General features: G+C 39.2%; 1 protein-coding gene across 2 annotated transcripts in view; it reads left to right on the top strand.

Moving 5' to 3' along the window:
- Positions 1-24,341, top strand: part of psd2 (pleckstrin and Sec7 domain containing 2) — a 191,303-nt gene that overhangs the window by 147,928 nt on the left and 19,034 nt on the right. For both annotated transcript variants that reach the window (XM_043703661.1, XM_043703660.1), the window contains exons 9-13: positions 5,930-5,973; positions 8,182-8,372; positions 10,037-10,107; positions 13,237-13,394; positions 17,312-17,456. In XM_043703661.1, the coding sequence (XP_043559596.1) occupies positions 5,930-5,973; positions 8,182-8,372; positions 10,037-10,107; positions 13,237-13,394; positions 17,312-17,456 (609 nt within the window). The remainder of the gene's footprint in view (positions 1-5,929; positions 5,974-8,181; positions 8,373-10,036; positions 10,108-13,236; positions 13,395-17,311; positions 17,457-24,341) is intronic.

Below are 24,341 nucleotides of genomic sequence, written 5' to 3'. Positions count from 1 at the left end.
ATGTTGAGCTACAGGATGGTTGGGTTGGTTGGTCCGGGTGTCCCAGAGGTGTTCTCTGAAACGCTGCGCAAGTAGCCTGCCTGTCTCCCCAATATAGAGGAGGCCACATCGGGTGCAGAGGATGCAATAGATGATATGTGTGGATTTGAGGGCATATGATTTAGTATTAACAGAAATGCATAAAGAGAACTATGACCTATCAATGAGGAAGTGACATCTGACCCAAAAGGAAATGCATGTTTTATACCTTTAAAATGTTCAGATACTTTGATTGCAATTAATTGTAAGTTCAATCATTCCCCTGACAGTAATAATGTGAGAGCATCAATATGGTATTATTAGAATTACATGGGAACTCTGTTTATACATGACTCAAACCTCAGTTTGCAAGGACCATTTTATCTACTACAAAATTGTAGAGGGGCTAAACTATGCAGATCGATTCCTGAAAACTAAACATCGAGCTTAGGTTTCCAGAAGTTATGATCCTCTTTGAAGGTAGCAGAGAATGACAGTGTTATCACTTTTTGCACTGCTCCACATAATGTGCATGTGATTGTGTCTTGTGATCAGCATCTTTCCAGGTAGTCTGCAATCAAAACCTAAATAGTCAGAACCCTCAACAAATTGAAAGAGACAGCAGGACTGTTTTACAAAATGCTATGTTTGTGTCATGTGACAGGTTGTACAGAAGGTTGCTTTGAAAGTGACTAGAGTGATCTTCAATCTTTCTTTTCCTTCTGCTACATCTCAGTGCCACCTCAGTCATGATTGATCTTGTGGAAATCTGCTGACTGCTTTGGCAGCTTGTCGTGACTACAAGACAGGGTCCTGAAGGCTCCAGCCTGCTAGGTGTCTTATGCACAAGTGAAAACTCTTGATGGTTAGGTTTTTGGGCTGTTAGCAGAGTGGAGACAGTGCAGAAGGGCACTTCAGCAATGTTTTCGCCCCTGCTTGTGAGAGGTATGTACAAGTAGACAAGGCATTGGTGAGGTCACATCCAGAGTATTGCTTACAGTTCTGGTTTCCTTATTCAATAGGGGACATGTTTGCATTGGATACAATTTGAAGAAAGTTCTCTAACTTGATTCCTGGGATAAAGGGATTGTCTGATAAGGAAACGTTTAGAAGGTTGGCCCTATACTTATTTGAGTTTAGAAGAAACAGAGGTGATCATATTGAATCATAGAAGATTCTGAGGGGCATTGGCTGAATAACCGTTGAGGGAAATTTGCCCTTTTATGGAATATTTTAGAAATATGGGGGCATAGTCTCAGAATAAGGAGACATCTATTTAACTCAGATGCAAAAGGAATGTCTCCTCTCAGAAGCTCATTTAACTTTGATATTCTCTTCCCAGAGAGCGTTGGTGGCTTGGCAATTGATTCTTTTAGGACTGAGTTAGACAGGCGTTTGATCTGAAAGTGTGTCAAGGGTTATGGCTTCAGGGAGGAAAATAGAATTGAGGCCATAATTGAATCAGTGATGGTCTTATTGAACAGTGAAACAGGCTCAAGGTGTCAAGTAAATTCTTTCTAATAACTGTTCATAATCTAGGTTTCCTGTTCAACCTTGAGCTTACTTTCTAATCAAGAATATCTCATTTCTACCACGACAAGCTACTTGTCCTGTCCTTTTCTCAAGGTCACTGTTTCAACCCCCCATTAATGTCTTTATCAGCTCATGACTATTTCAGTGCTTTCCTGGCTAGTCACCTGTCACCCACTGTCCTTAAACTTTCACTCAGTCGAATGCCTGTCAATTGTACCAAATCCAATTTATGATCATCTCTGCCCGTTAACTATTTCTGGTCACTTTTAGTTCAAATTTAAAGTTTAATTGTGTTTCATTTCCTTTATGAGGTCTCCCTCACAACAATGTATCCCCCTCCAGCCTTGTACCTACTTCTCTCTGTATCTGTCCCAACTCAGTTGAATTCTCTATTCCTCTAGTACTATCTCTTATGTTTGCCAATTTTCACTCCACAGTTTCAGTTTATTTCATCGATCATATCAGTCTGCAAATCCCTCACTAAACTTTCTTCATTTCTTCATTAAGATCCTCCTTAAAATATACTCTTCAACTGAGCCTTTAGTCATCCCTGCAAATCAGGGATTCTGTTGGCTTGGGATCCAACTTTGACGTCTGTCGCAGGGATAATTGGGATTATTTCTTCATGTTGAAAATGTTATATAAAAGTTTTCTAACATTCACCGAACCTTATGTCAAGCAGTGACAGAAAGGAAGAGAAATTGGTAAGATTTATTTTGAAAAGGCACACCTATGTATGATACTTGAATATTGCATCACATAACCCACAGGGCCTGAAACTTGAATTAGGTTGTACTACATTTTTGGGATAATTTGATAAATTATTGATCTCACAAGGAGTTAAGAACTACAGGGAGAGTGCCGGTAAGTGGAGTTGAAGTGCCCAGCATCCATGATTAAATGGCGGAGTGGACCTGATGGGCCAAATGGCCTTACTTCCACTCCTATGTTTTATGGTCTTATGGTCTTATAATCTGATATACAGGAATGGGATTAGGCCTTCAGCTCCTCGCATCTGTTGTCATTCAGTGAGATCATGGCTGATGTGTGGCCCAACTCCATATACCTGCCTTTGGATCATATCCCTTAATACCTTTGCTGAACAAAAGAAGTTTAATTCTGATTTAAAATTAACAACTGATCTAGCATCAATTACTATTTGTGGAAGAGAGTTCCAAACATCTACCACCCTTTGTGTGTAGAAGTGCTTCCTAACATCTCTCCTGAATGATCTGACCCTAATTCTCAAACTCTGTCCCCTAATTCTCAATTTCCAAACTAGTGGGAATAGTTTACCTGCCCTATTTTGTCCTGTTAATATCTTGAAGACCTTGATCAGATCACCCCTTAACCTTCTAAATTCTAAAGAAAATAGGCCTAATTTGTGAAGTCACTCCTCATAACCTAACCTCTGAAGTGTAGGAATCATTATTGAAAACTTGTATTCCTTCCAAGGCCAATATATCCTTCTAAGGTGTGGTGCCCAGATTTGCTCAGTGTTCCAGGTGAACTTTAGCCAGGATTTTATTTAACTGCAGCATAACTTCTGCATCCTTATACTTCAGTCTGCCAGATATAAAAGCCAGCATTTCATTAGCTTTCTTGACTCCTTTTGCACCTGCTTGTGACATTTAAAAGATTTATGCACTTGAACCCCAGATCTCTTTGGACATCTACCGTATTTCACTTCAAACCTTCTAGCAAATATCCTTTCTTGATCCTAAATGGGTAACCTCAAATTTGCTTACATTGAATTCCTTCTGCCACAGTTTCGCCCATTTACTTAATCTATCAATATCCCTTTGTAATTTTATGTTGTCATCTACACCATCTGCAATGTCGCCTGACTTTATGTCATCAGAAAATTTGGATATATGACTTTCTATGCCATTATCCAAGTTGTTAATAAATAATATAAACAATTGAGGCTCAAACACAGAGCGTTGTCGGACAATACTGGTCACATCCTGCCAATTTGAGTATCCATCTATTATCCTTACTTTGTGTCGCCTGCCAGTCAACCAGTGTCCAAGCCATATCAGTAATTTGCCCACAATTCCTTGTGCTTCTACCTTAGTTATCAGTTTCTGATGTGTAAGTGTATCAAATGTATTCTGAAAGTCCATATACATAACACTATTAACTTTTCCTATCTACTACCTTAGTCACCTCTTCAAAAAGATTCAATGAGGTTTGCCAAGCATGATAAGCGTGTCATGAATCCATGCTGGCTGTCCCTAATTAACTGAAAAATTTCAAGTTACGCCATGCTTGATTATAGATTCCAACAATTTCCCCCACCACAGATACTAGACTAATGCATCTGTAATTACCTGGTTTTCTTCTTTTGTCCATTTCAAAAGGCATGGTGGCTCAGTGGTTAGCACCTCTGCCTCACAGCTCCAGAGACCTAGCTTCAAATTCAACCATGGGCAAAAGGCTGTGTGGAGTTTGCATATTCTCCCTGTGTCTGTGTGGGTTTCCTCTGGGCGTTCTGGTTTCCTCCCACAGTCCAAAGATGTACAGAGTAGGACAATTAGCCTTGGGAAATGCAGGGTTACAGGGAAATGGTAGGGGGGTAGGTCTGGGTGGGATGTTCTTTGGTGGGTTGGTAGGCTTGAACTTGATGGGCTGAATAGCCTGTTTCCACAGTTTAGAGATTCTATGCTTTTATGAAAAAGAGGAGTGACAATTAGTTGAAAAAACAAATTTTCAATGCAGAGTGATAACTCCTGTATCTAGGAAACTCTGCAAAGATACAGTTCAGGCATCAATAACATGGTCCCCTATTTCTTTTAATATCCTTCGATGGAAACTGTCAGGTCTCGGGGATTTGTCGCTCTTTAATTCCATTAATTTCCCCATTACTAATTTTTTGCTTACATTAATTTTATTCAATCCCTTTCCCAAATTCACTATTAATTTCTCTGGCACATCTCGCAAACTATCCCCCTTTTCTACTGCAAATACTGAGGCAAAATAATTATTTACCATGTCTGCCATTTCCCAATAGTCATCCCCGTAGTTTTAGATCCTTTTCTGTTCCTCTATTCCACCCAGATGATCTCCACAGAATGTTTTCCCCTCATTATATTGACCATTGAAATGGAGATGCCTGTGTTGGACTGGGCTAGACAAAGTCAGAAGTCACATAACACTAGGTTATAGTCCAACAGGTCTATTTGAAATCACAATCAGTGCTCCTTTGTCAAGTGAAGTGGATTTCAAATAAGCCTGTTGGACTATAACTTGATGTCATGTGATTTCTGACTTTGCCTCACGATTGAAGTAGTCTTGTTTCTAATAAGTAAGGCTACTCCACCTCTTCTGCCATTTTCCCTGTCTGTTCTGTAAACTTTACAATCTGGTATTTTTAGTTCCCAATCCTAACCATCCTGCAGTCATGTCTTGGTAGTGGCGACAATATCATGATCTCCAATTTAAATTTATGCCAGAAGCTCATTTCATTTATTCCTTACACTACATGCATTCATATATAGAATTGTTATTTGCGCCATAAACCTTAACCTGTCCCTCAGCACTGATGCTTTATTTACCTGTTGTTCATTATTTCTCTCTTTCGGTTTAATCAATACACTGCTTATAGTTTTGCCATTATCTACCTCCCTGAAGTACCTAGTATGCTAAGGATAAATTGAGCTTATACAGTTTTATTGCGCTTGTTTAAAAAATATTGCGCTGAAGCAAGCCCTGTCTCCAGAGTTGACCACACCGCAGGGTGAATTTATCAATATTAAGAGTTTCTGCATATTCTACCCATTTATGGATTTCTGAGGAGCTTCCAAAAATTAAAAAGAATATTTTAGGTGAAAAACACCAACAATGAATGTCTCTCTATGTCACTAGTGATGGTTCTGTCCATGTTAGATTTCTTTTATAATAGCTTAAAATCAGATTACTTTTAGATGATTGGGAGACACTGTGATTGATGTTACTTATTTTATTTGTGATAAGCCTATTTTTAACTGTATCAATTGGATTGCACCAAATAAACACTCTTAAATGTACTAAGAGATATTTTTAAAAACAAAACTTTGTAGTTACGCTAGTTGATGGCAGGTTCTGCATATAAAAATATGCAATTGAATTTGAGGAAAACAACCTCATTTTAAAACTTGCACAAATTTGTATGTGAATTGCTTTTTCAATTGTACCTGAAGCGGATATTCTATCATCGTAATATTCAAAGTGTTTTTTGGTTTATTGAGCAGTTTACGAAGTAGAATAAAAACTAACTAAGCAAATGTATATTGATCACAATAGCAAGGAATTGTTTGCTCAGCATATTTAAATAATTCCTTTTAAATCCAATTTTCTTCAAATATCCATTCATAAAATATAATTTCTTCTCCTTCAGGGATTGTATAACTCAATAAAAAATGAAAAGCTGGAGTGGGCTGTGTAAGTACAACTTTAATTTTGTGACCCAAAAGCATTCTAATTACTTATGTTGTAAATTATCATAAAAATTGAATAAGTCTTTCAGGCTGTAAATGTTTCTGCTTTCATAATAACAGTGATGGACCCTACCCATTGCTTCTCTTGCCTATGGAACATGTCATCTGAAACCTGTCCCTTGAATGCAGAATCAAAAAATGGTTACAACATGGAAGAATGTCATTAGGCCCATTGAGCTCATGTTAACTCACTGCAAGAACAATTTAGCTAATCCTCTCTGCCTTTTTCCTCTAACTCCGCATTGTTTTACTCTTCAGGCGCTTATGAAATTCCCCTTTGAAAGCCATCTTTTAAATTACCTCCATGCCCTTTCAGGCTTTCCACATCCTAACTACTTTATACATAAAAATGTTACTCCTTATGTTTTGCTTTGGTTATTTTTCTAAATACTTTACATACATATCCATAGCTTCTCAGTTTTTCCAACAACAAGAACAATTTCTCCCTCTCAATTTTGACTAGACCGTTCATGATTTCGAATACTGTTATCACATTCCTTTCGCCAATGAGAACAACCTCTGAGCGACCTTAGTAAGTGAAATCATCATCACTGGAACCATTATCAGATTTTTTTTTTCTACACCCCCTCAAAGGTACCTCTGAGTGACCTTAGTAAGTGAAATCATCATCACTGGAACCATTATCAGATTTTTTTTTCTCTACACCCCTCAAAGGTATTCCTTCCTAGGATTTAGAATTGGATATAGGACTTCAGTTGAGACTGAAACACAGTTTGTTAATATTCGCCATAACTTCCTTGCTTTGTATTCTACATCTTTATTTATTTACAGAACTCAGAATAATGAACACAGTTTAACCAATTCCTCAACCTACCCTGTGAACATCAACAATCTGTGCACATGTACCCAGCTCCCTCTTCCTCCCCTTCCTCCCCATTAAAATTGTAACCTTTTCTGCTCTTCTGCTTCTCTCTACTAACATCTGACCCTTCAAATCTTCTGAGCGCTAAATAAGTACTCTAAATACCTATCCAATCCACCAGCCCATGTAGGCCCTCTTGAAGTCTATTACAGTCCTAATCTTAGTTCACAGTGCTTCCAAGTTTTGTGCCATTTACAAATTTTGCAATTGTATACAAAAAAAATACTGTCAACCAAGTGTACGTCATCAATATCTATCAAGAAAAGCTGCAGTCCGTATTCTAACCTCTGGGTTGTATGTATATATTGTGTGTATTTTCCATCAGTATGAAAAACAACCATTTACCTGTATTCTTTGTTTTTTATCAGTCAGCTAATTTTATATCTTGTCTTTTATTGTCTGCTTATTCCATGGGCTTCAACTTTGATGGTAAACCTGTTATATTGCATTCTGTCAAATGCCTTTTTAAGTCCATATGGATCTTAGCAACTGCATTATCCTCATTAAATCTCTCCCTTCGAGAAAAGCCCAGTCATGTTGGTTCAACAAAGTTGCTTTTGACAAATCTATGATGACTTTGGCCAATTAATGTACATTTGTCCAAGAGGCTGTTAACTTTGTATCCGATTATTGATTTTTAGAATTTCCAAGCGCTGAGATTAAACTGAATAGCCTGGACTTGTTTATATGAAGACCTTACATACCTTTTTGAAAACTGTGTAAAATTGCAACTCTCAAGTCCTTATCTTAGAGTTTAGAATCATACAGCACAAAAACTGACCCTTCAGTCCAACTTGTCCGTGCTGACCAGGTATCCCTAACATCAATTGTAACCAATCTCTATTTATTAGGCCATCAAATTGCTTAATTTTGCTAGTTGACATTATTACACAAACTCTCTAGACTTTTTTGTAGCCTCTTGGCAAATTTCCAGATTCAGTTTCAAAGAATCTCATCCTCATTACATTTATGTACTGATTTTGAGATCAGCAGTACTCATATTGTTATGACACTTGAGCCAGGAAATTCCTTTGAGCAGCTTACACCATGCCAGTATTATGTAGCCTGAAGTGTGGCAGAAACCTAACTTACATAATGTAAAATGTCATTATAATTACAGATCTACTTTGAAATAAAATGTATAATTATCAGTTGGTATAAATTATGGTAATGTTATAATTTGATGTTCAAGTATGTTTATCATAGGAAAAAAGACAGTTCTAAATGTCTTCAATGAAAATGATTGGTGCTTCTTCTCTCCTTTTTAAGAGATGAAGATGAATTGAGAAAATCTCTGTCTGAGCTTGTGGATGATAAATGCGAAAGTTGTCCAAAGAAAGTGACCAGAATCATTGATAGCAGTAATCCCTTCCTCGATATCCCTCAGGCACTGAATGCAGCAACCTACAAACATGGTGTTCTCAATCGTAAAACACATGCAGATATGGATGGGAAGAGAAGTGAGTACTTTCCAGTATTCAGTTTATATAGACCAGTTCTTCCTACTCAATCAAAGCCTTAGTTACTTGAAAGATTTCTTAAGGAGACAATTGTGAACATTGTGTCTACAGCCATATATTCCCGTTCAATCATGTTGGGAACACTGGGCTTCTGGGACCTGGCTTATTTAAGCAGCTTGTCCTGTTGGTGGCCGAAAGTGTTGAATCTTTGTACTTATTTCTTTCCACATATAACTTGTTTTTGCCAAGATATCTGCGGTTTGTGATTTTCTTTAATGTCAATATTTTACTTTGGTGACTCATTTGCTGATGGTGTTTAAACTGCACCAAAAATAATGTTTGTGCATGTTCTTTGTTGGATTTTGAATCAGCTGGCTGCGTCTGATTAAAAAAATGGAAGAAACATCACCAATTCCATAACAAATAGGGGCATGAGAGGTACTAAAGCAGCAGGTTTGGTGAGAGATGGTGGAAGAACTAACTAGATCTCATCATGTAAAACCATTTGGCAGACAGGTGAAAATGTAATGATGCAATAACCAGTATAGAACATTAGCCGAAATTGCTGGAAAAGCTTAATGGGTCTGGCAGCAAATGACGTACTGTTTCCTAACACTTTAACACACCATCTTGTTCCCTGGCCAACATCTCTGTCTCAGGTTTGTTGCAATGCTCCAGTGAAGCTCAGTGCAAGCACCTCATTTTCTGCTTGGGGACCCTGCAACCTTTTGGCCTTAATATGAAGTTCAACAACTTTAGGGTTTGAGCTCTCCCATGTCCTGCCCCAAACCCCAAACATCAGGCCTTGTTATCACATAGTCTGCTATTACACCCAACCCATTGGTAGCCACTAACAGTCCACATTAATAACTATTCGCTCTCCTAGCCAGACCATTATCCATCCCTTTGTCTGTCCATCTCTTCTTCCCGTTCTTTGGGCTCTATCCCCACCTATTGTTTACACCTTATTACCCTCTCCCTCCACCCTATCTTCTGCAATGAAATGGACATTTTCCGAGCTACTATCAGTTCTGAGGAAGGGCCACCTGACCCGATACATTAACTTTGATTTCTTTCCACAGATGCTGCCAGAACTGCTGAGCTTTTCCAGCAATTTCTGTTTTTGCTTCTCATTTACAGTATCCGCTGTTCGTTCAGTTTTCTGTACATTTCTTAAGCTCTCTAGCTCCATGGCAATTAAGGAAAAAGCAGGTTAAGATGTACTTTAAAAAATGTCCAGGTTTTTCGACATCACTACATTTTGGGCAGCCAGAATTGAGGTACTGTACCTGTATTCAATTGTAAAGTCATGTCCAGAAAGAAAAATAAGATGAGGAAAAGAACGATGTCATTGAGAGAGGTAACAGAGACAAAAGGGAGAGGGGAAAATAAATGTCTGGGCATTTTAAGTCTTCAAAACTAGTTAAATTCTGAAGGAATCAAAACTCCCGATGCCTGGAGTAACTACCATCATGGATTTATTCTCCATCCTGATTATAACCTTAATGTGAACAAGAAGTGACTATGAGTAACTACGTTCATTCAAAAACATTTTCATTTTATAGGTCCTAATGATGCCTTTTGAATAGACCATCAGAATTTGTAACAATATAATTAGAAGAGCATATTAGTAAGTATGACTTAGAATTTCATTTTTCTTGTAGCTCCTAGAGGAAGAAGAGGATGGAAGAAATTTTATGCAGTGCTCAAAGGGACTATTCTTTATTTGCAAAAGGTAGTGTTTTTTTTTAATCTAATTGCATATATCTGTAGTTTGCATATACATTATACATAAATGAATAGAAACCTGTAGGCACATGTTATTGTAATGAGTTGCTTTGCAAAGAAATGATTAATGGGCTAAAATTTCTGCTTCTTAGCTCTAGTAATATCAATAAAATCTGGGTGGATTCAACTGTATTAACTCAAAAGACTGGACAATGTTAAACCCAACTGAGTGTATCTTTAAACATATATTTGTGTTTTTCATGTCATTTTATGTTAGTTTAAGATTCAGTTTGCCCAGATCAGGCTCTATCTACAAAACTGGCCTCAGTCCTATGTCAAAATTATAAGATTCTAGCAATGTAGTGATTTGAGAAGACCATTCAAATTGTCAGATTTTCCAAGGTACTCTGTCACTGTTGGGGACATTTTAATCATTTTCTTTCTCAAATTAACTCAATTTGTTTATTTAGAAACTAACTAGTGTGTGATCGTGAAGTTATTAAATGAGTCAGTGTAGTTTTATCAATTAAATTTCACTGATTTTAGTGAGTTCAATCCATTTTCAGTGGTGTTAATAAAAATGGTACCAGGTTATTACTTTTGAATACATCAAGGCATAATTGATATGGGAAAAAAGAAAGACGATTCCTTTGTATTATGCTGCATCATTGTTCCCATACATGTTTTCCTTCCTCCATCCTGACCTGGAGCAATATGGCATGGTGGCTCAGTGGTTAGCACTGCTGCCTCACTGTACCAGGGTCCCAGGTTCAATTCCAGCATTGAATGACTGTCTGTATGGAGTTTGCATGTTCTCCCCATGTCTGTGTGGGGGTGCTCTGGTTTCCTCCCACAGTCCAAAGATGTGTGGGTCAGGTGAATTGGCTGTGCTGAATTGCCCATAGTGTTGGGTGCATTAGTCAGAGGGAAATGAGTCTGGGTGGGTTACTCTTTGGAGGGTCGGTGTGGACTGATTGGTTTCCACACTGTAGGCAATCTAATACTGAGCAGTCTTCTCTGCATGCTGTTTTCAAATATTGCTATGCCCTGTGGCACCAAACTATCTACTTGTGTTATTGATGCTTACTTGCTGCATTTGAAAGTGGGTAATTTGTCCAAGATACTGTTTGTAGTGGCCCTGCAGTCAGGTAAATCCTCTATATAAGTTATTGTAAAGTGAGCTGTATAAGTCATGGTTTCTTCTGAGCTGAAAATGTGTTGCTGGAAAAGTGCAGTAGGTCAGGCAGCATCCAAGGAGCAGGAGAATTGACGTTTCGGGCATGAGCCCTTCTTCAAGAATCAGGGCTCATGCCCGAAACGTCAATTGAAGAAGGGCTCATGCCCGAAACGTCGAATCTCCTGCTCTTTGGATGCTGCCTGACCTGCTGCGCTTTTCCAGCAACACATTTTCAGCTCTGATCTCCCGCATCTGCAGTCCTCACTTTCTCCTATATGGTTTCTTCTGAGACCTGCAAACTGCAGAGTCTTCAATCTGTGGGGCACTGCTTCCTTTAATGCCTCATCTACTGTAGTATTCTCACTAAATACAGCTTTGATTTTGTGACTAAACAGTGGTGGACTCCTCATTTACTTAGAATATTCCATCTGTAGTTCATTTTGTTTGGAGGGTGTCATAATAAGGAAAGGCATATTTCACTGCTGTTTGTCTGTTTGTCCCTAAAGAGGGAAATCCTGTGTGGAACTTCTTACGTGCCAGCAGCAAGTTATGTTTAAATTGAGCATGCTGATGTCATTTTTTTATTCCTTATTGTAAGGACAGTAGCATTTCTTTCTGTATATTTGATTGTGGACTGAATCTAAGAATGCTAGAAGATTACTGCATTTTTTAAAAGGTTACCTGACACTAACTACTGTTTAGACAGTCATTGGTTCAAGCCAAGGGAAAAGCCTAGTAAGGGACAAACCTGAGCCAGAGGCTCTAGACAAATGGAGAATGTGCAAATTCCACACAGACAGTCACCCAGTGCTGGAATTGAACCCTAGCCCCTGGTGCTGTAAGGCAACAGTGCTAACAATTGAGCCACCATACCGTCCCGTAGACAAAGGGCGATTTGGCTGGCAACACTTAGCTGATTAGTCTGTAGTTGGTGACCAGTTAAGGTTTCCTGCCTACTGGCAACTGTGCTGAACAACTTGTAGTTGTGAATGTTTGAGGGAGAAACCATCAGAAATCTAAAAGGAAGAGTTGTTTTTGCTGTGCAGATTAAAAACAAGGCATTTCAAGACTTCAAATAGCTGACTTATTCCTCTCAACTAGCTGTCACTTCAAATGAATCAGTCAGAGACTTTTGTAAGTGTGAACAAGTCACCCTTTGCCTCCTTCAAACAAATGAAAGTACCTGGGGACAAAGATTGAAAAGCAACAAAAGGACTATCTCAGCAAACCTTATGGCAACAACCAATGAATTACCTTCTCAGTCTTTCCATTTGCACATAACACTCATTTTTTTGTGACTGCCTGTATGTATGTATAGAGGGAGAGTTTATAAATGGCTTTGAGTTTGAACTAGTAGAGTTATATCTTGAGAGTTCATAATTATTTATCTGTGGGTATAATTTCTTCATTTGTAATAAATACTAATTATAATAGAATTATTATTGGCTGAAATTGTTACTGATAACCAGTCGAGTAATGCCTTTCATAATATTTATTGACAAAGAAAATGACACATGAGATTAAACTAGAATTGTTAGTTGGTGTAATGCACTTTATTCATTGCAAGTAATTTACGTGATTCCAGCAGGTGCAGCACATCTTGGAGCTACCTTCCCTGTACTTTCTGAGCTAAGTAATGGGGAAATATACTTCTCTCCAATGAGAATATGAGAATACAATTACATTGAGATGAGGTTCCGCCATGGTTATATAGCTAACAGACAAGTATAGTCTTGATTCAAGCCAACGGATTAGGTATTGAAGGACTGTCGGGCTGCATAAAATGAGAAAGGGGATTAGTGGAGAAAGTTAGCCCAAACATTTATTTATCATTTTAAAATATTTACAGCAGAAATGGAATTGTGTCCATATCATATAATGGAGATTTTCTTATCATCAATTATAATGAAGCTTCAGAATAAAAACCATAACTGTTCTGCTTATCTGTATCTCTTACAGGATGAATATAAACTAGATAGAGATTTGTCTGAAGTGGATCTGAAAAATGCTATTCGCATACACCATGCATTAGCAACCAAGGCTATTGATTACAGCAAACGGCCCAATGTTCTTAAATTGAAGACAGCAGACTGGAGAGTCTTTCTGTTCCAAGCACCGTAAGAATATTGTACATATCTATTTTAAGCATTTATGTTGTCGTTTGAACCAAATTTAATTTGGAAATAGATTTTTATGACCTGCCCCTTAATTTGCTAAATTACATTCTGATAAAGGATTGTTGGACTCAAAAAGTTAACTCTGTTTTTCTCCCCAGACATGCTACTAGACTACTCCTGTTTTTTGTTTCAGATTTCCAGCATTCACAGTTCTTTGTTTCGCATTGTTGCCGAGATAATTGTTCGTTATCAGTTGGTTGACTCAGCAAATTTTGTGATCTGTTTTTCAGAGCTACCAATTAGAATGGGGCTTCTGAAAAAAAAATCCATGCAACCCATTGCATTGCTATAAGTTTATGCTGCAGCAAGCTGTATGATACAGCACCAAACTTTTATAACGTGTTCATATTATAATTGATTAATAATTCAGATGTTAAATTCAAAATCTTCGACAAACCAGCAGTACTCAAGTTCTGAACCACCCAATGACTATAAAAGTGATACATTAATGTAATTGTGTTACAAATCAATCATTGACTACATATCTCTTTATAGTGCTGTATGTGATTTTTGCAAAGCCACCAGTCAGTTGCAAATCTGCTTTGAAAATGATATGGAGGTGCCAGTGTTGAACTGAAGTCCAATAGACTTACTTGAAATCATAAGCTTTCGGTGCATACCCCCTTTATTATGTGAAGTGACAGAGAAGAGCACACAGACACAGAACTTATGGGCAGAGAGATCTAGGGCGGAGAGATCAAAGGATCATGCAAATGGTGTGAGTGGAGTGTCGACTAATAAGTCTATGCAGGTGACCAAGGGTGTTAGACGGTGTGAGTAAATTGTCAATGGCTGAAGAACAACCAAAGGAATGACCTATTTTCAATTAAATGAGGCAGAGAGATAATTACAAAAAAAAAGTGGTGCTGGAGACAAAAAAAAGGACTGGAATAACATGGAACACCAACAGAAGTTGCTAAAAAAAAAGCCCAGCTGGTCTGGCAGCATCTGTGAAGAAAAACCAGAGGAAGGGTCACCGGTCCCAAAACGTTAACTCTGATCTGTCTTCCCAGCTGCTGCCAGACCCACTGAGCACCCCCAGCAACCCCTCTCCCTGCTCCTGATTTACAGCATCCACAGTTCTATCAGTTTTTATTTGACTGGAATAACATGATAGGTACAGGAGTCACATGCTGAGGCTCTAATCAAAGTAACAAGTAATCCAAAACTGTCCAAATCAATTAAAGTAGAGAGATCATAACAATTTATCAAGGTGATGATGTCAAAACAGAACAGTAAGCAAGATTTCATAGATATAGAACAGTGTGGAGGGGTGGGCAGGGGGTCACATGTAGTGCAACATGAACCCAAAATGATGGTCGAGGCCATCTTCAAGCGCATGGAACTTGGCTATCAGTTTCTGCTCAGTGATTCTGCATTGTTGTGTACTTTGATAAATTAATTTAAAATTTTTTTATGGAAGGGCATTGAAGAAATCATTTAAGATATTTAGTACCTACTTGTGAATATTTTCTGAAATTGTTTTTGCTTAATTTTTATATGTTTGGTCAATCAATTCTGTGCTAGATGATTTGACATGAACATTTGTTTTTGGTACATCCATCATATTTTAATTGAATCAGTTCATTGTATAACTATTCCAAGCTAAATTAGGCATTGCATATCCCCAAATGTAAATACCTATTAGTTTGTCTTTACTCTCTCTATTTGGAAACAAATTTAGCTGTAAACTTTTCAGCTAGATTCTGCTTTAAGACTTCCAATCAAGCCTCCTTTTGACAACTATATGTTAATTTCACATTATTTGAGGAATTAGTTCAATTCTGATCATGGGGAAGTTCCATCTTATGCTGGGCCTCGAAATGCAAGTGTATGGAGATGAGTGAAGGACAGAAATAAGATTGTGGATGCATCTATGTAAATATAGCGCATTTGGAGATAAAATGATTGGCAGCCTGTATCTATCTGTATTTCAGACTTTACCCAATAAATGTAGCATTAAGACATTTAAGAATTATTGTTAACTGTTACCCTCCTTTAAAGTTTTCAAGAACTTCACACAACACATTGTTTTGCTTTACTTAACCACATCAATGATACTACAAATGTAGAGTTTATTTTCAATTAAATCATTACATTCTGTCTCTGTGATTAGTGCAATGCATTTCAAAAAAGTTTTTTTTTGTGTGTCAATCAATAAAATCTAAATCTTGTACACCAATAATAAAAATTGATTGCTAAGGATTGCAATAACACAGGATTTCCTAGGTACAATAACATGATGAAATGTATTTGAATAGAAGTTAAAATTCCACAAACTGTTTGATATTACACTCATGCCTCTGTATCAAAGAGTAATTGATGTATAACTGTGGTACAGGAACAGCCAAGTCTATCTCTGGTTAAGTATAAGTGAAGGAAGCAGAGTTCTAAACATATTGACATATGGAGTGTTAAAGATGTCATGTTCTTTGATAAGAACCTGCCTATCACTCTCTGTGGATTAGTGGTGCTGGGAGAGCACAGCAGTTCAGGTAGCATCCATGGTGCTTCGAAATCACTCTGTGTGCTCTGGTTATTTGCATGTTGCTTCCTCTCTTTTGTCATCTTCTTTCAATTAACTTTCTGCACTTGTATCTTCTCCCTATACTTTCATTGCCACTCTTCCCAAACATCACAGCCTTTTTTTTTTCTTTTAGCCTTTTGGCAATGAGTGACCAGTGTTTAAAATTAAATAATTCATGTTATTGCGAGGGAAGGCTCCTTCAAGAATTATGATCAATCATGATTAAAACGTACTTGTTTTTCAAATTAGATTAGATTAGACTCCCTACAGTGTGGAAACAGGCCCTTCAGCCCAACAAGTCCACACTGACCCTCTGAAAAATAACCCACCCAGACCAATTTCCTTCTGACTAACGCACCTAACACTATGGGCGTTCAATTTAAATTACGTGAGCACAGTAGAACATATTGCTTTTCAGTGAACTTTACATATAAATGACAAATGGATATACACATTTCATATTAGGAATCACTATCTCATAGTCCCTTATGTTTTCAGTTGTATTTTCAAGTTCTTGTCGCTCTTAGTTTATTTCCATGGTAGTATGTTTCACTACAGGTGGTATGTTGCACAGTACTGCACTTTTCAGTTGAGAAATAGCACAAAGGGAAGGGTTTTAGATTCAGGTTTGAGCATTTAAAATGTAAAGATTTTCATCAAATGCATTGGTTTGATTCTAATAGTGCAACTGGAATTGCCTTTTCTGCGTATAAGAGGTTCTGCAAACTATGACAAAATAAGCTGGACTATAAACCTTAAAAACTTTTTTGGAACAAAATTTGTGAAATACCTGAAGATCACTGGACCTGAAGCATTAATTCTGATTTCTCTTCACAGATGCTGCCTGACCTGTTGAGTCTTTCCAGCAATTTCTGTTTCTGTTTGTGAAATACTTATCTTTTCATTTCAAATTTTGGCATGTAGGAAAGAGAGAGAAAAAGGGTGATGATCTGAACAGCTAAACTATTTTCTATGAACAGAAAATGTGAAAATAATAAATGTTTATACCTGTATATAAAATTTTCTTTGTACCACATGTTGTCGTTATTAATTATTAATTATATCATACATCATCAAGGAATTTTAACATTTTAAGGCAAGAAGTTACACAATCATCTTTACAGTGGCATATTACTATCTCTGAAACCTTATGTTATGTTGTAACATCACTTAAGAATTGATATAGTTTAAAAACTTGAAAAGCTGATTGCATTTCCTTTCTTCACTGTCCTGTTTTTTACTCTGATAATTTTAGAAAATCCACATACTATAATAGAGATTGATATTTTCAAAGTAATATTTACACACTTTTTTTGTCATTTCTTCACAGAAGTGAAGAGGAAATGCATTCCTGGATATTGAGAATAAACCTGGTAACTGCCATTTTCTCAGCACCATCTTTTCCAGCTGCTATTGGGTCACTAAAAAAGTTCAGCCGGCCTCTTCTTCCTTCTTCTACCACCAAACTCTCCCAGGTGAAATGTATAAAGTTATTTAGTTTGAGGATTGTTAACTGTCAAGTGTAATATGCCACTTGCCTTCAAAATGATCTTTGCCATGGAATTGATATGGACCATTGATTGGCTTATGGATGTATTGTGGTGCAGTAAGTAGCACCCCTGCATCTGGACCAGAAGCTCTTGGTTTGAGTCCCACCCAAGGACTTGATGGTCAAGGAAGGTGCATTCTTAATGTGACCAAAGAGATTGCATATAAACCTGTGAATCCTTCCAAGACATGACAGTAGCAAGTATTAAAATTCCTAGTCAGCCATCTAATGGAAAAAAAAAGGTTTGATCCTGCAACATCATTATTTATAGGTCCAGTTAACAATGTGTACGTAGTGGGAGTAGAGTTAGTCAATGTGTCCATCAGGTTGCAATCATGAAATATTGTCATGGTCAGCCAGGTGTGGTTCCTGTATGAGTATAGGTATCCATGTGCTTGCAGTCTGGGCATTCGGCCAGAGTGAGTCTTGTGGGTTGATTACAAGCTGTTCAGGGAATCCAGGTGGTTCAGTCAGGATGCTGTGGAGTCATCAGTCTTGATGAGGTGCACAAAATAAGACAAAGAGAAGGATTGGGTACATTGAAAGTGGATGGGAGAGAAGATAATGGTGACACAGGATCAGGACAGGTCATGTGGTGTCCTGTTTAGTGAGTAAGTAGGAAGCAGAGAGGGAAGGAGGGCTTATAGTTTGAGAGGTATTATGCACCAGGGGCCAGATCCCCTCAAACATTTCAAGAAAGTAGCCTGGACCCAAACTTTGATAGTTGTTTCAAGCAGGTGTATAGCGGATATTCCAGCAGTGATGCAGCTGTTCCAATCACTTAGTTTTAAACAAAACAGATTTATTTGCAAGATTATGGAGTGAAACAAACAAACAAAAGAGAACAGAATACAGAATAGCTTAACTTATCTGAAAACCCAACTTAATGATGCTGTTCCAAATACTTGCTACAATCCCATAAACACTCCTTTGAAAAAAAAAGGAAAAATCCAACACCGGTTCTTATAGGAGAGAAGTCAGAGAGGGGGAGGATCAGCATGGACTTGCTTCTTTGGGTGTAGCAGCTTCACAAGTGACCGACTGCTTTCAGTGAACAGCCAGACTGCTAAAACCCAAACTAAACAAAACCCGAGAAAAGCTGAGCTGCGAGAACTGGCCGCTTCCCTTTCATTGTACAAGTGTTTATTTTTCAAAGTGAAAGCATTCTCAAGTAGTTTAACCCAGATTTTTCAGAATTGCTGCTTCTATGACCTATCCGAAAGAAAAGCCAAAGATAACATAACCATATTAAAGGAACATCATCGTCACAAGAGGATTTTTTTTAAAAAATCATTCATGGGATGTGGGTGTCATTGGCTGGGTCAGCATTTAGTGCCCATCCCTATTTGGCTTTGAAAATGTGACGGTGAACTCTCTTCTTGAACATAGAACATAGAACAATCCAGCACAGAACAAGCCCTTTAGCCCCTGATGTTGCACCGACCAGTGAACTAATCTAAGCCCATCCCCTTACACTATCCCATCATCCATGTGATTATCAAGGACATTTTAAATGCCCCTAATGTGGCTGAGCTAACTACATTGGCAGGCAGGGCATTCCATGCCCTTTCCACTCTCTGAGTAAAGAACCTGCCTCTGACATCTGTCTTAAATCTATCTTAAATCCTCTGATCATCTTGTATGTCCATATTAAATCCCCTCTTAGCCTTCTTCTCTCCAATGAGAAATGACCCAAGTCCCTCAGCCTTTCCTCATAAGACCTTCCCTCCAGACCAGACAACATCCTTATAAATCTCCTCTGCGCCTTTTCCAATGCTTCTATATCCTTCCTGTAATGGGGTGACCAGAACTGCACACAAGTGAGGCCGCACTAGAGTTTTGTGTAGTTACAACATGACATTACGGCTCCGGAACTCAATCCCTCTATCAATAAAACCTAACACACTGTATGCTTTCTTAACAGCAGTATCAACCTGGGTGGCCACTTTCAGGGATCGATGTACATGGACACCAAGATCCCTCTGCACATCCACACTACCAAGAATCTTTCCATTGACCAAGTATTCTGCTTTCCTGTTATTCTTCCTAAGGCGAATCACCTCACATTTATCTGCATTGAACTCTATTTGCCACCTTTCAGCCCAATTCGGCAGATTATCCAAGTCTCCCTGCAACCTGTTACATTCTTCCACACTGTCCACCACTCCACCGACTTTAGTGTCATCTGCAAATTTACTAACCCATCCACCTATGCCTGTGTCCAAGTCATTTATAAAACTGACAAACAGCAATGGTCTCAAAACAGATCCTTGTGGCACACTACTCATAACCGGACTCCAGGCTGAATACTTTTCATTAACCACCACTCGTTGCCTTCTTTCAGAAAGCCAGTTTCTAAACCAAACTGCTAAATCACCCTCAATCCCATGCCTCCGCATTTTCTCCAAAAGCCTACCATGTGGAACCTTATCAAGGGCTTTACTAAAGTCCATGTACACCACATCAACTGCCCTACCCTCATCCACATGCTCAGTCACCTTCTTAAAAAACTCAATGAGGTTTATGAGACACGACCTGCACTTGACGAAGCCATGTTGACTATCTGCAATCAAATTGTTGATAGCTAGATGATTATAAATCCTCTGTCTTATAATCCTTTCCAAAACTTTTCCTACAACAGATGTAAGGCTTACTGGTATACAATTATCTGGGTCATCTCTAGTGCATTTCTTGAACAAGGGCACAACATTTGCAATCCTCCAGTCTTCTGGTACTAAACCTGTAGACAATGATGACTCAAGAATCAAGGCCAAAGGCTCCGCCATCTTCTCCCTAGCATCCCAGAGAATCCTTGGATAAATCCCATCTGGCCCAGGGGACTTATCTGCTTTCACTCCTTCTAGAATTGATAACACTTCCTCCTTACTAACTTCAATCCCTTCTAGTCTAATAGCACGTATTTCAGTCTTCTCCTCTACAATATTCTCTTTTTCCTGAGTGAAAACAGATGAGAAATATTCATTTAGCACCTCTCCGATCTCCACAGGGTCCAAAAACAACTTCTCACTTCTGTCTTTGACTGGCCCTATTCCTACCCTAGTCATCCTTTTATTCCTCACATACCTATAGAAAGCTTTAGGGTTCTCCTTTATTCTCCCTGCTAGATACTGCTCATGTCCCCCACTTGCTCTTCTTAACTCTCTCTTTAAATCCTTCCCAGCTAATCTGCAATTCTCCATCACTTCATCTGAACCATCTCGTCTCAACGTCACATAAGCCTCCTTCTTCTGCTTAATAAGAGATACAATGTCTTTCGTAAACCATGGTTCCTTTATCTTATCGCTTCCTCCCTACCTGCCAGGGATATACCTATCAAGGACACGCAACATGTGTTCCTTAAACCAGCTCCACATTTCGATTGTCCCCATCCCCTGCATTTTGCTACCCCATTCTATGCCTCCTAAGTCTTGCCTAATGCCATTATAATTGCCCTTGCCCCATCGATAACTCTTGCTCTGTGGCATGTACCTATCCCTTTCCATTACTAAACTAAGCGTAACCAAATTATGGTCACTCTGTCCAAAGTGCTCACCTACCACTAAATCAAACACCTGGCCTGGTTCATTATCAAGTGCCAGATCCAGTGTGGCCTCCCGTCTTGTCGGCCCTTTGACATACTGTGTCAGGAAACCCTCCTGCACACAATGGACAAAAACCGATCCATCTGATATACTAGAGTTATAGCATTTCCTATCAATGTTGGGGAAGTTAAAGTCCCCCATAATGACCACTCTGTTCCTTTCATTCCTACCCAGAATTGTTTTGCCAATCCTCTCCTCCACATCCCTGGGCCTTTGCGGAGGCCTATAAAAAACTCCCAGCGGTGTGACCTCTCCTCGCCTGTTTCTAACCTCAGCCCCTACCACCTCAGTAGACAAGTCCTCGTTAAAAGTTCTTTCAGCCACTGTTATACTGTCCTTGACTAACAATGCCACACCTCCCCCTCTTTTACCACCTTCCCTGAGCTTAATGAAGAGTGAAAGATTGTATGAGAACCTACAACATCCATTTCTGACCCTGCTCTATCCATGTCTCTAAAATGGCCACAACATCGAAGTCCCAGGTACCTATCCATGCTGCAAACTCACCTACCTTATTCCAGATACTCCTGGCGTTGAAGTAGACACACTTCAAACCAGCTTGCTGTCTGCCAGCATACCCCTGTGACCGTGAAATCCTGTGTCCATGTCCTCCCTACTCCCATCCTCCTGTGTACTGGAACTACACCTAAGGTTCCCATTCCCCTGCTAATTTAAACCCACGTGAATACCACCAGCAAATGTCCCACCCAGGCTGCACTCCATTTAGTATAGGTAAACCTACAATGCCACCAGGGTGGGAGTACCAGGATTTTGACCCAGTAACACTGAAGGAATGGTGATATATTTCAAAGTCAAATTGGTGGGTGGCTTGGAAGTGAACTTGCCTGTGGTGGTATTCCCATGTATGTGCTACCCTTATCCTTCAGGATGAAGCCAGTTGTGGATTTGGAAGGTGTTGTCTAAGGAGTCTTGGTGATCTTTTGCAGCATACCTTTTAGATGGTAACTGCTGCTACTGAGTTTTAGTTGTGGAGTGAATGAACGTTTGTGGAGAGATGGATGAGAGTCATTGACTGGACATGGTACATGTACGAGGAGAATTGTAGTCCATGAGGCTCAGTGAGTGGCACATGTAATGTCGGAGTTAAAGTAAATGATAGCCTGTAGTATGACATAACATTGAGGAGATAGTGGCTGTATCCTTGCACAACTTAGAATATTCATCAAGCTTTCTCCTGCACTGCAGAGTGTTCCATAACCAGACTGCTTTATTTGTCTAGCTGGCTATGTCTGGTGGCATAGCTTTCTTTGGTGGCCAGCAGGAAAGATAACTGCCATTGTTTCCACCACTCCTTTTTCCATCAGCACCTCCAGCTTCCCATCCGTGAGCTTTGACTCTGAGCCATATCCTCAGAGATAATGGCTAAGCTCCAGCATATGAGGGGCAGTTTCTGGATTGCAGCCACTGAAATGGCTTTAAATATGGTTCCAGTGATATAAAGGCCAGAAGGTCCCAGCAGTGACAAGCACTTTTGCCTCTCTTCCTGCACAATTCCATGAGAAAGTTAAGGAGCCTGGCTGCATAATTAATAAAGTGAAGAGTGAAGGATTGTATGAGAAATATTACAGTAAGCCATGGCAGCCTGGGTGCATGAATACACTGGACAAAACACTTCAGTATAAAATGGGAAAATTCAGCCCTAGTTACAGAGTCACAGACTCATATAGCTTGGAAACAGACCCTTCGGTTCAACTGATCCTAGGATTCGAGGTGAGCTACTGGTATGGATTGAGGATTGGCTGTCTGACAGAAGGCAGAGAGTTGGGATGAAAGGTTCTTTTTCGGAATGGCAGCCGGTGACAAGCGGTGTCCCGCAAGGTTCAGTGTTGGGGCTGCAGCTGTTCACATTATATATTAATGATCTGGATGAAGGGACTGGGGCATCCTAGCGAAGTTTGCCGATGATACAAAGTTAGGTGGACAGGCAGGTAGTACTGAGGAAGTGGGGAGGCTGCAGAAGGATCTAGACAGTTTGGGAGAGTGGTCCAGGAAATGGCTGATGGAATTCAATGTGAGCAAATGCGAGGTCTTGCACTTTGGAAAAAAGAATACAAGTATGGACTACTTTCTAAACGGTGAGAAAATTCATAAAGCCAAAGTACAAAGGGATCTGGGAGTGCTAGTTGAGGATTCTCTAAAGGTAAACATGCAGGTTGAGTCTGTGATTAAGAAAGCGAATGCAATGTTGTCATTTATCTCAAGAGGGTGGAATATAAAAGCACTGTTGTGCTACTGAGACTTTATAAAGCTCTGGTTAGGCTCCATTTGGAGTACTGTGTCCAGTTTTGGTCCCCACACCTCAGGAAGGACATACTGGCACTGGAGCGTGTCCAGCGGAGATTCACATGGATGATCCCTAGAATGGCAGGTCTAACATACGAGGAAGGGCTGAGGATCCTGGGATTGTATTCATTGGAGTTTAGAAGATTAGGGGGAGATCTAATAGAAACTTACAAGATAATACATGGCTTGGAAAGGGTGGAAGCTAGGAAATTGTTTCCGTTAGGCGAGGAGACTAGGACCCGTGGACACAGCCTTAGAATTAGAGGGGATAAATTCAGAACAGAAATGTGGAGACATTTTTTCAGCCAGAGAGTGGTGGGCCTGTGGAATTCATTGCCGCAGAGTGCAGTGGAGGCTGGGACACTAAATGTCTTCAAGGCAGAGGTTGATAAATTCTTGATGTCACAAGGAATTAAGGGCTACGGGGGGAATGCGGATAAGTGGAGTTGAAATGCCCATCAGCCATGATTGAATGGCGGAGTGGACTCGATGGGCCGAATGGCCTTACTTCCGCTCCTATGTCTTATGGTCTTATGGAATAGCCAAGGTCTTTTTCCTTTTTCCTCCGCTGACCTGAATTGGAACCAATCTGAATATGTGAACGAAAACTAGGTTTTTTATCTTTAATTTGGACATAGTCATTTAACAATAAGTGTTCTTGTTTGTCATCATTGATGACAGTGGGATTGAATGTGTGCTGCGTTTGTGGTGTTCTTTGGAAATTGTATGAGATTACACCTGATGAATCTCCACTGCAAACAAACCTAAAATTCATCTTAATATGAGACATGGAAGCTTTTATCAAAAGCAGATGTGACATGTGTAAATAGATTCTGGAATCTTGCATGTTACTAAATACATAATTTATTGTGATTTTTATGTACACTGTCCTACACAGAATATAC

This window comes from Chiloscyllium plagiosum, chromosome 14, assembly GCF_004010195.1.
Source record: "Chiloscyllium plagiosum isolate BGI_BamShark_2017 chromosome 14, ASM401019v2, whole genome shotgun sequence".
Taxonomy (NCBI): Eukaryota; Metazoa; Chordata; class Chondrichthyes; order Orectolobiformes; family Hemiscylliidae; genus Chiloscyllium; species Chiloscyllium plagiosum.
The sequence above is the reverse complement of the archived record's forward strand: the minus strand, read 5'-3'. Positions and strand labels throughout refer to the sequence as shown.